Source organism: Cucumis melo, chromosome 9 (assembly GCF_025177605.1).
Source record: "Cucumis melo cultivar AY chromosome 9, USDA_Cmelo_AY_1.0, whole genome shotgun sequence".
Lineage (NCBI taxonomy): Eukaryota > Viridiplantae > Streptophyta > Magnoliopsida > Cucurbitales > Cucurbitaceae > Cucumis > Cucumis melo.
In genome coordinates, this window is record NC_066865.1 from 21,646,657 (window position 1) to 21,662,252 (window position 15,596).

General features: G+C 32.7%; 2 protein-coding genes and 1 long non-coding RNA gene across 3 annotated transcripts; 1 reads left to right on the top strand and 2 right to left on the bottom strand.

Annotated features, from left to right (window-relative positions):
* The first annotated feature begins 239 nt into the window (after positions 1–239).
* On the top strand, positions 240–6,980 carry LOC103504685 (uncharacterized). The gene is made up of 3 exons (XM_008469083.3): positions 240–685; positions 4,048–4,250; positions 6,421–6,980. The coding sequence occupies exons 1-3, from the start codon at positions 590–592 to the stop codon at positions 6,755–6,757; spliced, it is 636 nt and encodes a 211-aa protein (XP_008467305.1). The 5' UTR covers positions 240–589; the 3' UTR covers positions 6,758–6,980.
* A 124-nt stretch (positions 6,981–7,104) lies between these two features.
* Positions 7,105–10,700, bottom strand: LOC103504686 (glycosyl hydrolase 5 family protein-like). Its single transcript, XM_008469084.3, has 3 exons — positions 9,344–10,700; positions 8,367–8,967; positions 7,105–7,695 (listed from the first exon to the last, which is right to left on the bottom strand). The coding sequence occupies exons 1-3, from the start codon at positions 9,920–9,922 to the stop codon at positions 7,256–7,258; spliced, it is 1,620 nt and encodes a 539-aa protein (XP_008467306.1). The 5' UTR covers positions 9,923–10,700; the 3' UTR covers positions 7,105–7,255.
* Positions 10,701–13,103: 2,403 nt separating this feature from the next.
* Positions 13,104–13,653, bottom strand: LOC103504687 (uncharacterized). The gene is made up of 2 exons (XR_541141.3): positions 13,512–13,653; positions 13,104–13,406 (listed from the first exon to the last, which is right to left on the bottom strand). It is a non-coding gene; the product is annotated as an uncharacterized LOC103504687 (long non-coding RNA).
* Positions 13,654–15,596: the final 1,943 nt, after the last annotated feature.

Consider the following 15,596-nt stretch of genomic DNA (forward strand, 5'->3'; position numbering starts at 1 on the left):
GACAAGACTATAAATCTACCATTTTGATTTTTTGTGTGATAGACGATGATGCAATAATAAGTATTAGATAGTAGTGATGCATAGTACAACATGATAGTGAATGGAAAATGACAATGTTAAACAAAGATACAAAAATTAGTGACAAAACAGTGAAGCTTCAATGTTTTATTGATAAACTTGTAGACTAAATAGATATAAACTTTCTTATGAACAAAAAAAAATTATTTTGCTAAAAGAAAAAAAGACGTTGGTTCATAAAAGAGGAAAGAAGTAAGAATATGCGATGCAAAAGCAAGAATAATAAAACAGGGAACGTATAAAGAAAAAAGTATATAAAAAAAAGAAGCACTCGTCAGCTTTCGAAGTTGTGCATAGTGAAAATCTGCTTTACTGTACCATCCATTCTCTTCGACACCGCAACACCAACTTTACGTTTTCTTGCTGTTGCTTTAAAGCAAACATCCAAAGATTGGCCAATACAACAATAAAACCCACAAGTTCTTGCACAAAAAAAAAGAAGGTTTTTGAGACTTCCCATTTAGCGATTCTGTAAGAAACCAGTCCTCCTCCACATTAGAGAGCCAAAGGGATGGAGAGAAAGGTTTTGGTGGTGTGTTCTGTTGTGGGTTTATTGGGAATTTTATCAGCTGTTACTGGGTTTGTTGCTGAAGCTACACGAATCAAGGTCATTTTTTCTTTTATTTCTGCTTGCAATCCATCTTTAGTTTTCTTTCGTTTGTTCTTTTTAACATTGGATTTCACTTGCATTTGGGTTTCTGTTTTTGGGTTTCTCTTGTATTTCTCAACCGTTCTCTTGGCTGATGAAATTAACGAGGAAAATGGAGGTGGGAAGTTCTTTTTCTTGTTCAGGTCTTTTGTGAACTTTAGATGGCAATGCATCTTATTGGAATAGTTGCAGTTCTATTGATGTTTTGATTGTTCGAAACTTCGAAATTTAAGGGCTCCTTTTTCAGTTTTTCTCATGTTTTTTGGATAGTTTCTCACAGAAACAATATACAACTTGTGGTTCAGATTGGTATCAATGTTGCCTCTGTTTTGTCTTTTTCTTCTTTTTCCTTCTGTCTATTGAAGCTTGGAGGGTCCGAACTATATAAAGGAATTAAGAAAATTGAGTTGTAAAATGTCCATATTTGTGGCTTTAGAAAGGAGAAAGCGGAGACTCCCATTAGTTTATTGACCTAGAATATAAACTGTCTTTTGTGTTGCTTGACACAAAATGTTACAGTTGGTAATTATTTTGTGGGATTAATCAAACATGTTTAAGATGGTCTGGACACCCACAATTGTGTAAAAGAAAAGAGAATATATGGAGTTGATAACAATGTGTGACACCAAGGATAGAAACTCCTCGTTTTCCTTTTGTATTTGTTTCTCAAGCATTATCTTTGTATGCCGCTGGTGTAAAATTGGCTTTGGATGATGATTTGACGCTAATTATTGAATTCATTTTAAAATATTGGGTATGCTACTGTTTTAAAGATCTCTTTTTCATATCTTAATTAATATGCCGAGTTTTTAATCTGATGAGTCTTTCCTTTTTCATGGTTTGGTTCATGTTACTAAGTTTCCTTCACTCATTAGTATTTTCATGTTTACAATGTGTCATACGTTGACAAGGTGTGGGGTTCTAAATTGATTATTTTCCATGCAAATCCTCCTTTAATTCCCTGTTTGTTTGATCACTGATTCGGTAATTCCTAGTTTTGATCTTTCTCTTTGACGTTTAAGTGGTCTTTTAAAGTGGACCTTCTCATATTTTAGTCTTTGTTCTGTTTTAAATCGTTTTTTTTTTTCTTTTTCCATGCAAGTGGTCCCCAGTGGGGAATGGGGTTTTAGATCCATTGGAAAACCTCTTTAATACCCCTATTCTCCAGCCGTCATGGAGAAAAAACAGAACGTAGGCTACTTTATTGAATCTGTTTCTCTACTAGCTTTTACTTGGAGTAAGTTGTCTCCTTTTTGTAATTTTATTCTAAACACCCTTTCTAGTCGATGGGGGTGTTTTTTCTTTTGTAACTATCTCCCAATAAGATACTTTTTTAATTCCATTTCATCACATCAATGAATGGTTACTGGCAAAGACAGAAGAAGACTGTCTCAAATGGTCAGGTTGCAGGTTGTGAATTGTGATGGATTTTGAGTTGAATGGTTGTGGGTTATGGGTTGAATGGGCATGGGTACGGTTGAATGGGTGCGGGTTGTGAGATTGCAGCCGCACAGATGACAATGCAATGAGCAGATGGTTGAAGACTAGGTTAGGGATCAGGATGGAAAGGTTTTACTTTTTAGAGTCAAGAGAAATTAGGAGAGAGAGATAGAGGATGGTGGGCAAAGGAGGGTGGAAGTGAACAGTTAGCATCATCTGAGAAGCAGTGGCGAGGTTGAGGGGAGGGGAAGGGGATAAAAGAGAGAGTCTAAATTGATGGTAGGTCTTATTTTTCTAGAAATAATTTCAAGAATATTGAGCTGCCTACCACATTACGTAAGCTTGGCATTAGTTCTTTTTTAGTAAGGTTACTTTATTTATTTGTTATTATTCTTATAGTATAAATGGGAGTTGGGGGATTTGAACAACGGACTTCTTAGTCTTCACTATATATAGATGCCAGTTGAGATAAGCTCTTCTTTTATGAAGCATAGAGAGCAGGGTACTCCACTGTCAAGAGAGTGTTGGCTGTCTAGTTGTCATGCTGGAAGCCAATATTGATATCCTCTCAACTCTATGTCAAGGTCTGTTTAGCCTCCATCAGATTTTGGAAATTCAAACAGCTCATGGTCCTTTGCACCGTTAAGGCTTGTTTCCTGACCAAGAGTCATAGCCTTGTGCTCCATATTTTAGCCACAATAGTTTTCTATTTTTTTTTTTTTAATTTTTCTTTTTATTTTTCCCATAGGGAGGATTTCTCATATAAATACCTCCAAATCCATTTGGGTAGAAGGGCCTGATTTCTTTCTTTTAAATTTCTAATGTCGTCCAAATTAGGTGGGCAGCTGCACCTTTGCCAGTTTACTAAGCAAAGCTTACTTTCTCATTCTGGGATGTACCAGAAAAAATTCCTAAAATGTCTCCAATCGTTTGGTCACTGATTTTGGAGTTTTGAAGTGAGACATGTAGTGTATTGTTAAATTGGAGAGGGCCGCTTGGATTATTGCAACTAAACCACCCTTTGATATGGAAGGATTGCTCCAATTGGTGAGGTTATTTTCAGCTTTATCGAAAATAGGCAGCAGAAAGACTTGGAGCAGAGAGGCAGAATAAATGAGTCGAAGGCTATGAACAATAAATATTTCTGACTTCTAGTTGATATACCTGCCCCATTTCTTCGAAAATATTAAACAGTTTTTTAATATATATACATCTACATCCATATGTATATATATATCTCTTTTTTTGTCCTAGTTGACTTTGACAGGCCAAAGTCAATTTTCTGGCCAAGATGAAGCCCAACAACTCTATCCTAGCCCAACCTCGAATTCCTTGAATCCAATAAATTTAAGAAATCCAAACAAATGAATTATCTTCTTAAAATAGACAAATTTAGGTCCAAAATCCAATAATTGAAAGGGAAACAACCAAATTAAAACCAATAGTTTATTTCAAGCAACAAGTCCATCTTAATCCATCTTAATCTAAATTACTTAATCAAGATGAAATTCAAAGGAGGACTTGAGTTGACGGAAATTAACTATGTTTGAAAATGTGGGACGTTACATATAATGAAAAGAACACTGTGTGATTATTCTAACCGTAGCGATCATTTATTAATTTCATTATTATTTTTGGTTATCAGTTTGAATGGATCAAGAACCTGTTATTTTCATGATTTTGTAGTTTCCTTATGTGCAAAAAAAAAGTTATTATACAATTTCAGTTAACGGTTGTATAAACTGCAGTGGAATCTTTGAACTGATTATTTGGATGGTGTAATTACCTATTGTTTTGGCATTATTTGTTCTTAGTTTGTAAGTTTGTTTCCTGAATCTATGAAAGGGGTAACAAAAAATCGATTCCAATTTTTCTAACAGGGCTCTCAGGTTCAGTTTATCTCTACATCTGAATGTGCATATCCGCGAAGTCCAGCAATGGGTCTTGGTTTAACTGCTGCGATTTCTCTGTTGATTGCACAACTAATTGTAAATGTTTCTAGTGGTTGCATTTGTTGCAGAAGAAGTCCCAATCCTTCCAATCCTAATTGGAAAATAGCACTCTTGAGCTTTGTTATTTCATGGTAAGGGGTCTATGAACTATTCTAATTAAATGAACATTCCATCTTATTTTTACAGTTACATATCTTTCTAACTGGAGAAACAAATCATTATTTTTGTCAAGTGCCACTCCTTGAGTTGTGAATTTGAGCTAACACTAGGCCTGACTTTTGAAATAGCTGGAAATGATGGTGGTGGTTGAACTTCAGGATACCTTTCCGTTTGGTAGTCAAACAGGAATTGGGGTGCGAATTTGGTCAAATCTGATCTGTATTTATGCTGTTTTACTCTAGATGCTCTAATGCTCTCCCCATCCTGAGTGTAATCTCTGAAGTTCATTAAGCACTTCACTGGTAGAGAATACTCATCTCATCTCCCAATTGGATTTAGTTGCACCTAGAAAAATACTTTGGACGTTGCTGATTCTTTTTTCTGGCAGTAGTATAACTAATTAGTCATCTGGGCTGTCTATTGAATGGTTAATGGTTCATTATGATTTATGAAAGTTAGCTAACAGGTGGGTGGGTTGTAGGAGTGTGTTGAGGAAGAAGGAATCAGTTTTAGGATGCAGTGAAGATGTCATCAGTCGCCAATTTTCTTCTCCTAATAAACTTTTTCTCTCCTCAGCTTTCCTTGCTTTATGCTCTACACTAATATGGAAATGTTTGGTATTGATATACTGATCGAGTTAAAATATAAATGAAGCATGAAAGTTAGAGCCTTAGAAGGGTGATCTCCTCTCCACTCTGAAAAGTCACTTCCCATCGACTAATCCCCCCCCTTCCCCTCTCTGGTATCAAATTCTCATTTTTTTTCCTCAAATTTTCTGTCAAAACTTGGCCTCACATAGTTAGTCCTAAAAGTTTGAAAGAACTTAACTGGTTTTATCCCTCTAGATGTTACCTAGAGAATAAATTACAAATTTACAAAAAGCCCAAAGTGACACGTGAAACCTAACGAGGGTCCATACCCTTCCCTCTGAACCCTCCATTGTTCATCTCCCCACAAATATCCCATAAAACAACACACACCCAGCGAACCAGAAAAGTTGGCCTTTGTCACTGAAGGCAGATGGAGGAGGAACTCTCCAATCATTGCATGAAGATATCGCAGGCCAGCAATCCAAACATCAAACTCCTGTAGAAAGCAACTCCACACAACCCTTGCATCTTGGCAATCCCAAAGGAGATGATCCAGAACTTCCTTGGCCTTTCGACGAAGAAGACAATAGAGAAAGGCCACATTAATGAGGCCGTCTTCCTAGAAGCCTATCTATAGTGTTCATCCAACGAAGCAAAACTCTTGATGGGTAATGCTGTTGGAGTTCATATTTTCATTTAGGATCTAAATCGACGGGTAAAATGGCTTCTTTAATTTGGCGTACAAGTAATATTTTCAGTAATTTTGGCCCTGGCCTGATCACCCATCATCAGACAAAATCCATGCTCTGTTTGATGTCATATCACTCCAGATGGCTATCTGTAAATGAAGCTAAAATTCTTTGGCGTCAATTACTAAGAGCATTCATTTGGTATTCGTGGGAAGAGGAAGAATCAGTAGGATAAGAAAAAAGCTTTCAGGTCCTTGTGTTTAGGAAGGGTTAGAAAGAATCTGTGGGAGCAAAGGCAAAGCTTTCAAGATCTTAGGTGAGCGTATTTTTTTCTAATTGCTTCTTGGTATAAACACTATAAAGCCTTCGTACAGAACGTCAGCCTTCGTACAGAATGTCTTTTCTTTTAAGTTCTCTAGCCCAACTCTTTTCTATGTTTTGATTTACAAATGAATTAGTTTCTCTTCTTAGATTAGTATAACCTTTTTCCACATAGGGTCTGGACCTAGAACATAGGAGGGAATATCCTAACTTCCTGTACTGTGTAACGTTACCATCGGTTCATGACTGTGAGGGGCAGCACTTGCATTAGTTAAGTGGTCGTCCTTTTATTTTGAATGGGGGTAATGATTGTCAGTAATAAACATATTTTACTTTAGAAGCAGCTATTCTACTCTTTTGCCCTTCGCTCCATCCTCTCTCAAGTCAGCATATGCTGCGAAGGATGTTTTTGTTTGCTATAGAACAACTTCAAATTTATTACACGGTCCTACACATTTTGAGGAATTTAAGTTCATAATCTTGTATGTTTTACACCATTAGTTTATGTCTTGATGTCATATTCCATTTGGCTGAATTTTCAGGTTCAGTTTCGTAATTGCCTTCTTGTTATTGCTGACTGGTGCTGCCCTTAACGATCAGCACGGTGGAGGAACTATGTACTTCGGTAATTATTACTATTACTGCTATGTCGTGAAACCTGGAGTCTTTGCTGGAGGCGCCATTCTGTCACTTGCAAGTGTTTTATTGGCAATAGTCTATTACCTCACTTTGAATTTGGCAAAAACCAATAGCCCTTTGTGGGGGAATCCTGTTCCAGCTCAAGGCATTGCTTTGGGGCAGCCTCCATTTCCCCCACAAAACACTCAGCAACCCGTTTTCGTTCACGAAGACACATACGCACGACGACAGTATGCGTGATTCATAACCGGTCTCCAAGCAACTTTTGTGAGTTGGTGAGCTTGTGAAGACACGAAGAAGTACTTAGAGAGTGGACACTTTAGAAGGATATGGAAATTTGTTGCTTCTCTGCATTTGGCTGTGTAGGTAAGCTGAGGGATGTTGTATAGTAAGATTATCATCAAACAAAACATGTAGTATTTATGTGAAAAAGGAATGTATTTGGGACTCTGTTTTTGTTTTATTTTTAGGACTCATTTGGAACCCAATCTCCAATGGTGTATTAAAATGCAAGCAGTACTTGGATGCACTCAAACAAAGTCGAAAAAATTTGCTTAACGAATCAAACTTAAAATCATCAAGAGATATGTAGACGGTAAAATACTTGAAGAGAAAAGACAAAAAGCTCCATATACAACACAAGGGACTTTGACATAAAAAGGTCCCCATGAAACAAATGATTGAAACTAAATAATCCCTCTTTCTTATTTCATCATTTCATGTCCCCATGTGAACAATTTACAAAGTATTTGTAACAACAAGTTGAAACCATTGAGCTTGCGTATCTTGTAAACAATTTGAATCACTACCAACACAAACACAACTCCTCATCAAAATCCTACTAGAATTTGAGCTCTCTTTCTCTAAACACATACCATTATTGCCTTGCTTTGTTAGTGTGGCCAAATGAAGCTTAGAATCTGAAATGGCTGTCCAAACGCTTTGTTCACCAAAACAATCCCTTGATAATGATGGGGGAAGCCCATTTCCATTGGCTTTTAGACAAAAATTAGTTGATGCCAACATTATTGGAGTTCCATCTCCTTCATAACTCCAATGGCTTGCATTTGAACAATTGTTGAGAAAAATTTCCTTCTGTTTCATGTCATGCACTTGGACACATTGCCCACTTTGTGGATGATACATTAGGTAAGTGTTTGAGGAATTGGAATTTGGATCTGTAAATCATATAGAGTAGTTACAAATATAGTGATCAGATCCAAAATATTTGCAAATATATAATGTAAAAAAGTTTGTAGATGTAGTAAAATTTAAGTCCAACTCTCTTGAAGCCTATAAGTGAGACTTTATTATTTAGTTGGAATCTATTAGCGATAGGATCTATCATTGATAGATTTTTCTATATTCATAATTTTTTTAAAATATTTTTATACACCTAATTATTAGCACTAAAAGTATTACCGCAATTGCTATTACCTAATCATAAAGAGCTTGAGTTATAAAGTCATTAAATTTTTAATATTAATTTGGTTCACGCATGTTAACGGGTTTGTTCATATGCGTATAGTAAGAGTATTTCTTTTACTCTTTTTTATTATGGTTTAAGGGAGCTTTATTGATATTAGTTTTAACCATTTAGGAGTATTTTTTAATTAAAATACTATCCGCTTTTATGACAAAAGTATCTTTTCACTTTTGAAAGTTCAAGAGTATTTCCAATAGAAAACAAGAGAAGAGACCATCATGAAAAGTAAGTTTTAGTCCATTTTTTAAATTTCATTGTCTTTTGTGGTTCATCATTCTTGTGTAGTGAAAAATAAACTTAGTCGTTTGATAAAATAAAAAATCGAAACAAAACCGTCATCAAATATAGGACACGGAATCATACCTTGTAACATGGTTTGCAAGAGTTGAAACATCTGAGAAAAACGAGGGTTTCTAACATCACTCCAATTGTAATTCAAAACTCCAAACACTTCTTCAAGTTCGACTTTACCCTGTCTATAATAATAGCTCCCTTGCCATCCCCATAACGCCCAATCCAAATCTTTCTCAACAAGATGAGCACTAAAGCAACTCAAAAACCTGTCATCAGCCTCATTAACTCCCGTTTGGTCCAACCCAAATTCACTCACAAACAAAGGAACAGCCTCAGCTCCTTCCATCACAAACTCAGCTCTCTGCACAAACCCATTGATGATCTTTGAGCAAATTTTATTGAGTGGGTTATGGATGAACTTCGATTGGGACTCTCCACTAAAGGAGTATAAGTGTACTTCAAATACTAGCTTGTTGTGTAGGTTGTTTAGTTGCAATGGGTATTGTCTTTGGCATCTTAGATCATTGTCGAAGTTTAGACCGGAAATGATTACGAGGATGTTTGGGTTTATGTTGTGGATTGTTGTTGCTCCTTGTGTTACGTATTTGTTCCAATCTTTCGATTTTGAGCTTGCTCCTCGGAGTTCGTTACGTAGGCTCATGGCTACCACCTGTTTGACATGAAGGTGAAAGTCCCAAATAATTTATCAAAGAAAGACATAATTTTGCTTACCAACTTTTTAGTACTATTTCCATTTTCTAAATATATATTAAGAATAAATGATTTGAGTACCCTGAACCAAACCAGCATAAATAGTTTACGTACGGTTGGATTGAATTGGGTCTAAAAAGTACTTTAATACATATCAAACCGACCCACGAGCCCCCTAACTTATTTTAATAAATATTTGGATTAGTCTTTAGTTTACCAAATGAACTATACTCTTGTAACTTACTTTTATAAAAACGTGTATGTGTCTATGTTATAGATTTGTTTCATATTTCAGAAAAATCATTTAAAAAATGTACAAGATTGAATTTACGTACTGCTGATTTGTTGTAGAATCGTCTGGCAACCAAACGAAGACCTTCCAACCATTCTTCCGAGTCGAAATATCGATCTCCAAAGAAACCATTTCCATCCTCAAGAGAGCAACACCATCTTGGTTGGCTAATATGATTGTCAGCTATAACCATCAAGCCACTAGTCCCAAGCACATCAACCACAGCTTCATAAGCTTCAAAAATGGTCATGTTCAATACAAATGGATTATGCAAAGCCAACCCCACCTTAGAAGCTCTCAAATCAAGAAGGTCAAAATTCTCCTCGACTGTTCTATTAGCATATCGAGTAAACATATGAGTTGCATACGTGAGCCTCACACAATTAAACTTCAATCGCATTACTTCATTTGCTAGGTCTTTCAGCGGTCTGCGATCAAGGCCTTCGATTAACATGCTTTGCGTGTGAGAAGGCCAATTCACGCACACAAGCTTCACTCGATGCCCGGTGGCCGAATCGACAATCCATCTCCCATTTGTCGAAAGAGGCAAAGAATAAGAAAGAGATGAAAAGAAACAGATGAAAGCTAAAACCACAAAGCTGAATTGAGTAGTGATTCCCATTGGGTTTTTCTACAAAGGAGAAATATGGGGTATTCCAAAGCTATTTTTTATAGTGCTTGAAGCAAATTTTTGGGGTATCAACAAATGCAAGAAAAGAAGTTAATATGGGAGGTTGTTGGCCAACTTTGTGTTGTGGAATTTAAAAACTCAACAGGCTTTTTCTGCATTGAGGGATCATATCATAAATAATAATCTTTTAGGCTTGGTTTGCCTTTTTGAATGAACATGCATTCCGACAAGTGTTCATTAGAATGTGTTTTAAAAAGGAAAGAAGAAAAAAGTGTTGAGGCATATATTCATGAGAAAGTATGGAGTAATTCTCAACAATTAATGATCCACCAAACTCAAGTTTTGAATTTGATGTGTTTTACAAGGCTATACCATTTATGGATACTGATCTGTTTTCTCAAATCATGGTGGATCAGCTGTGTTTTTTCTAATGAGAAAGGCCCTAAAACTGATAACAAAATCCCATCTCCTTCAGCCTTATATTATATACCTTTTTTCAGTCTTAATAAATTGTGTTTCTGATCAGTACAACGATCGTAGGTTGGAGTATTGAATCCTTCTACCTCACCTTAGCAGCATGTGTCTTAATAAATTTTTGCTGAGCAGATCAATTAAGGTGGTAGATGATAGCCAAACTAAAAGTCAATTCAGATTAACACTAGAGGGAAAAATATATTTTTCAAAAGTCGTTTTCATTTAAACTCTTTTCGTAAAAGTTTTTTAAAATAAATTTTGAGAGACGTCTAAAATGACTTAAAAGCTGTTTTGATATCCTATTTTCTTCATTCAAAATGACTTATTTTTAAAATTAAACACTTAGAAAAGTTAAACCAATATAAATATACTCTAAAGGTCCATTTATGCTTGTTTATTTCAAATTTCATATTCAGTTTTCTTAAAAATATCTTGTTGAAGGCAAAAAAGTGAAAAAAAAAAAATCTTGTGTTGAACTCAAAAATAAAGAAGAAGCAAAACAACAAATAAATGGACTATGGTTCCCGTTGATACTTATATTTCTAGGGGTTTGATATCGATATGAGGAGCAAATCAATATTATTTTCATTATATCGTAAGAATATCCACGAAATATGAAAATAAGCATCAAATAAACACCGCTAGAAAAAAGAATTTTAATAACACAAGAAATCAAGAAAAAAGGGGTGGAATGAGATAAAATGTACACCACTAACATAAGTATAATATAAATGATAGACAACAACGTTTGCTTATTTGAAACTAATAAAATTTTTATTTAGCTAATTTAAACTTATTTTAATTTTTTTTATGTTTTTATAATTGTTCAAAAATATCCATCGAAATCAAAATTTTATTAATATTTTCATCGAAATTTCTATAAGATCTTAATATTTCTATCGACGTTGATATTTTAAACCTGACATGCATCAATAGTATTGAAAAATATATTCTCTTTCATATGGGCTTAATTGTTGAGGAAGCTTTGTTAGGGAAGGAGAGGTTTTAAAAGGAATTGATGTTGGGGTTTGTGTCATGGTTTTTATGACATAATAAATGGATGACTTTATCAACCCTTCAAATTTGATTAACACTTCTTTTTATAGGCAATGCCTTGGCTATAGAATCATTTTTATGGAAATGTTAGCCTTTGACAAATTGTTATCTCTCATAGCCAGGCATGCTCTACTCTTTAGCCCAAGAATGTGTGTGTCAAATGAGCAAATCATTAAAACATGATTTGTAATATAAAAGTGGTTGATTGCACATTTTAAGAGTCATTTGTTGTTTTGTTTTCACACTTAATTTGGTTTGGTTTAACTCTCATCCACATATATTAAGTGAATGCTAATAAAAAGAAAATTGAGTCAATTAGAAAAGAATGGAAAAATACAACATTGAAATTCTGAAAAAGAATTAAAAATGAAAAAAGAGATGATATTTTCTTGTTTTGTATGAAATGTTACTAACACTATTTTTCAATAGCATCGAGATGCTATTCTATCATTTCGATGCTACCACACCCTCTCTTAAGAGGAAAACTTTGAAACTCACGATGGAAACAAAAATATTTTTGAATCATTTTAATTAAGGGGTTAGAGTTTAAGAAAGGGATTTTCAAGACTCGAGATTGTAAAGGTTGAGCCAAGAAGATGGATCGACATACCAAACGATTTTTTTGTTCTATTCCTTTATTTTATTTATTTATTTGTAATTTTATAATGGATTTTAGCTCATTTGATTATCATTCATAGTTCGTTTTCTTGAACTTTTTATGGTTTGATTTGATGAATGTGTTTGTTAGTATATTTCTTTATAAATAAATTAATCAATTTAGGCCAATAGATTAAATGAACGAATATTCAAGCATTTAACCTATTGGCCCTAGATTGATTATTGTTGTTTCTAAATCTTGTGCTCATGGTGTAGTTTAGATTATTAGAACTTTAATGCACAAAAAGGTGGCTCTAATTCAGATTGACTGATTTAATTAAGACCCACAAAATTTTTTTTACTAAACTAAATATGGAGGCTTTTAAAAAATAAAACAAAACCAAAAAATAATATTTACACCGTTATCGAGTACTTTTGAAAATGGAAAAAAACTCATAAGCCCACATCGTGAAATAACAAAAATACCCACGATTTAATCGGACCACACACGTGTTTGAAAAAACTTCTAATTTAAATGATCTTATAATATAGTCTTAAAGATCGTTTAGATTTTGGTACACGATCACGTTGTGTAAAAAAGAAGATGACAAAAAAAAAAAAAAGATGAGAGATGACGAAGAAGGAAGAAATTCTAAAAGATGAAACGAAGAAATCGCAAATGAGAAGTAAGAATATGAAGAAAAAAGAAGTAATAATATGAAGACGATGCACAAGAATTCGATTCTCGTCCCATAAAATTATTAACCAACAATTATATACTTAAAGGCCTTGAATATTAATGAAAACTATATAGGGATATTGGTTTCTTTGTGCTTGGAGACATAGTTAAAACCTTAAGAATTATTGTCATATGGAATAATATTGCATGTTTGTTACTGCATTCAATTGGAAAAATCAACTCTTTCTACTATATTAACTTATATATTCAAAAGTAAAAGGAAAAAGAAAACATGTTTTTCAACCAAACAATCACAACTTTTTTTTTTCTTTTGACAATAATAATGTTATATTAATGGAATTGAGATTAATTAACATCATATATTTCAAAACAAACAAAGAAGTACTAATCATCCATTCTAGTATATATACATAATATGCTTATTATTTTTCTTCTTTAAAATCATTAGTACTTGAAAAGAAAGAAGAAGTTTCAAACCAGAACGCTACATTCAAGTTAGTTATTAAAAAAGAAAGAAACTCGAAGAAAATTAGTTTATAACATCATCTCACTGAAGTCCTGGGCCATAGTTTCCTCCATGTGCCAAATCTCGTCGTACAATTCGTCCTACTACAATCATCTTTATTTCTTGGACCTTATTCATATTTCCTGAAAAAGTTCATTTCAAAACTTAAAATTATAAACTTTTTCATAGATCTTGGTTCGCTAGCAAAAGAAAAAATAATTAAAAATAAAAATGGTGAGAAAATGTACCATTTGGATCCAAGATTCTTGCTGCTCCATAGGTTGAAAGGAAAAGCATGAGATACAAGAGAGTTGCTAAAAATATTAAGTGCTTCTTATAAGAACCCATTGTGTTAATCTCTTGAGATCCTCTTTCCTTTGGTGTTTATATGTGAATAATGCTTGAAGGTTATGTGTATCTTTCAAATAAATATATTAGTGCTCAATTTTCAAATTTAATTAATGTTTAATGGTCCATATTGCTTGAAATTTTGTTGGCTAATTAATTAAAAAAAGCAATGAAAATTAAATGAAGCAATCAAATATTAACGAAATAAAACGTTGCCAACACAAAATTTACAAGTATACTCAAAGTCTATCGCTTATAAATTTTATAACATTTACAATTTTTTAAAAACGGTACTATGTACCTAATTATTAGCTCTAATTAAAAGTATTACTCATTATAATTATAAGTACTTTAAAAAAAAACATTTTAAATAAATATAAATAATATCTCATCTTGCTTTCAATATAATTAACTTAGCTCAATCGACAAATAATGAGGTATATAAATTATGATATTAGGCCAAAGGGAGAGGGACGAGATAGTGGGTTGCCAACTCACCCTTCGACTTGCCCTAGTTATTCATTAGGGTAATTCTTTGTTTTTTTTTCTTTCAAATGAAAAGAGAAAAGAAAAAATTACTAACGCGTTTGCTTTCAACTTCAAAGTCTGAGGTGATCGTCATTCCAAATTTTTGTCTCCACTTACTATATTATTAAATTTTCATCAAAACATCAATGATTACATCAATATTTCCACATATTTTTCATAAATTCAATATTGATACAAGAGAAAAATCGACATTTCCATTATATCATACAAAAATCTACTAAACAACAAAATAAGCACGAAAACACGGTTTATACAAACATAATTAAATAATAAACATGTATATTTATTTTCTAATTAAAATTTATTTTCATGAATTTCTTGTTTTAATAAAATTTCCAAAAGTTTCCATCAAAATCGTGATATTTCAGTACTAATTTTTCTAAAAATTAAAACCTCGAAATTTCCATCCAATTAATATTTTTAAACTTTGCACACTACCACAACTTTTTTTAAAAAAAGTGGATGTTATTAATTGACTTTTCTTGTATTTATTAATTTATCTATAAGATATCGGAGTAATTATTGGAACAAAAGAATCCATAATTGAAATCAAGATTATTGTTCATTGTTTATTATTTAGTTTTAGTATATTAAGATCAATAAATTAGAGATGCAATTGAGGCTCTAAGTGCCGAACCGACAAGTTATTGTTGCAAAGCTAAAATAATATTTAAAAAATGATAAATAAATAAAATAAAATGAAATTAATTCTTTTTTAAAAAGGACAATATAATTAATAGAAAAACAATTTATGTCCAAATATTGTTAATATTTCTCTTTCTTATGCATTTATAATTGATATGATATATGTCAATATCTAAGTAGAAAACAAAAAGCTTCATATCTCAAATTTATGTTTTATAATAGGAATGATTGCAAATATAGCAATTATATTCAAAATAATAAAGTATATAAAGAAATTGTAAATATAGCAAGGCCTATCACTGATAAACCATAAGAGTCTATCAATGATAGAAATCTATTATCGATAGACTTTGCTAAATTTGTAATTTTTTTTAAAATATTGCTATATACTTAATAATTATTCTAAAAATTGCTATCCATTATAATTATCCTTTATAGTATATATATTTTTATATTAATGAGACTTCATGTAATAATAGATTAGCGAGCGAGCAAACTATCATAGACAAAAGGCAATTTCAAACTTTATTAATATCTACATTTTAAGATTTTACTGTTATAATATATATATATATATATATATATATATTTATTTATTTATTTATTTTGCTATATTTTGTAAATGGTTTTACTATTTTATTATTTTTTAAAATGTCGCTAAAATAAACCTAAATTAGTTATGAAAAGCTATTTTTCTAAATAAAATTATAATAAACTATTTATATTACACGTGTAGGTTGAAATATTGGACATATTTTATTGGTTTAAAATTCGTTGACAATAACCAATGA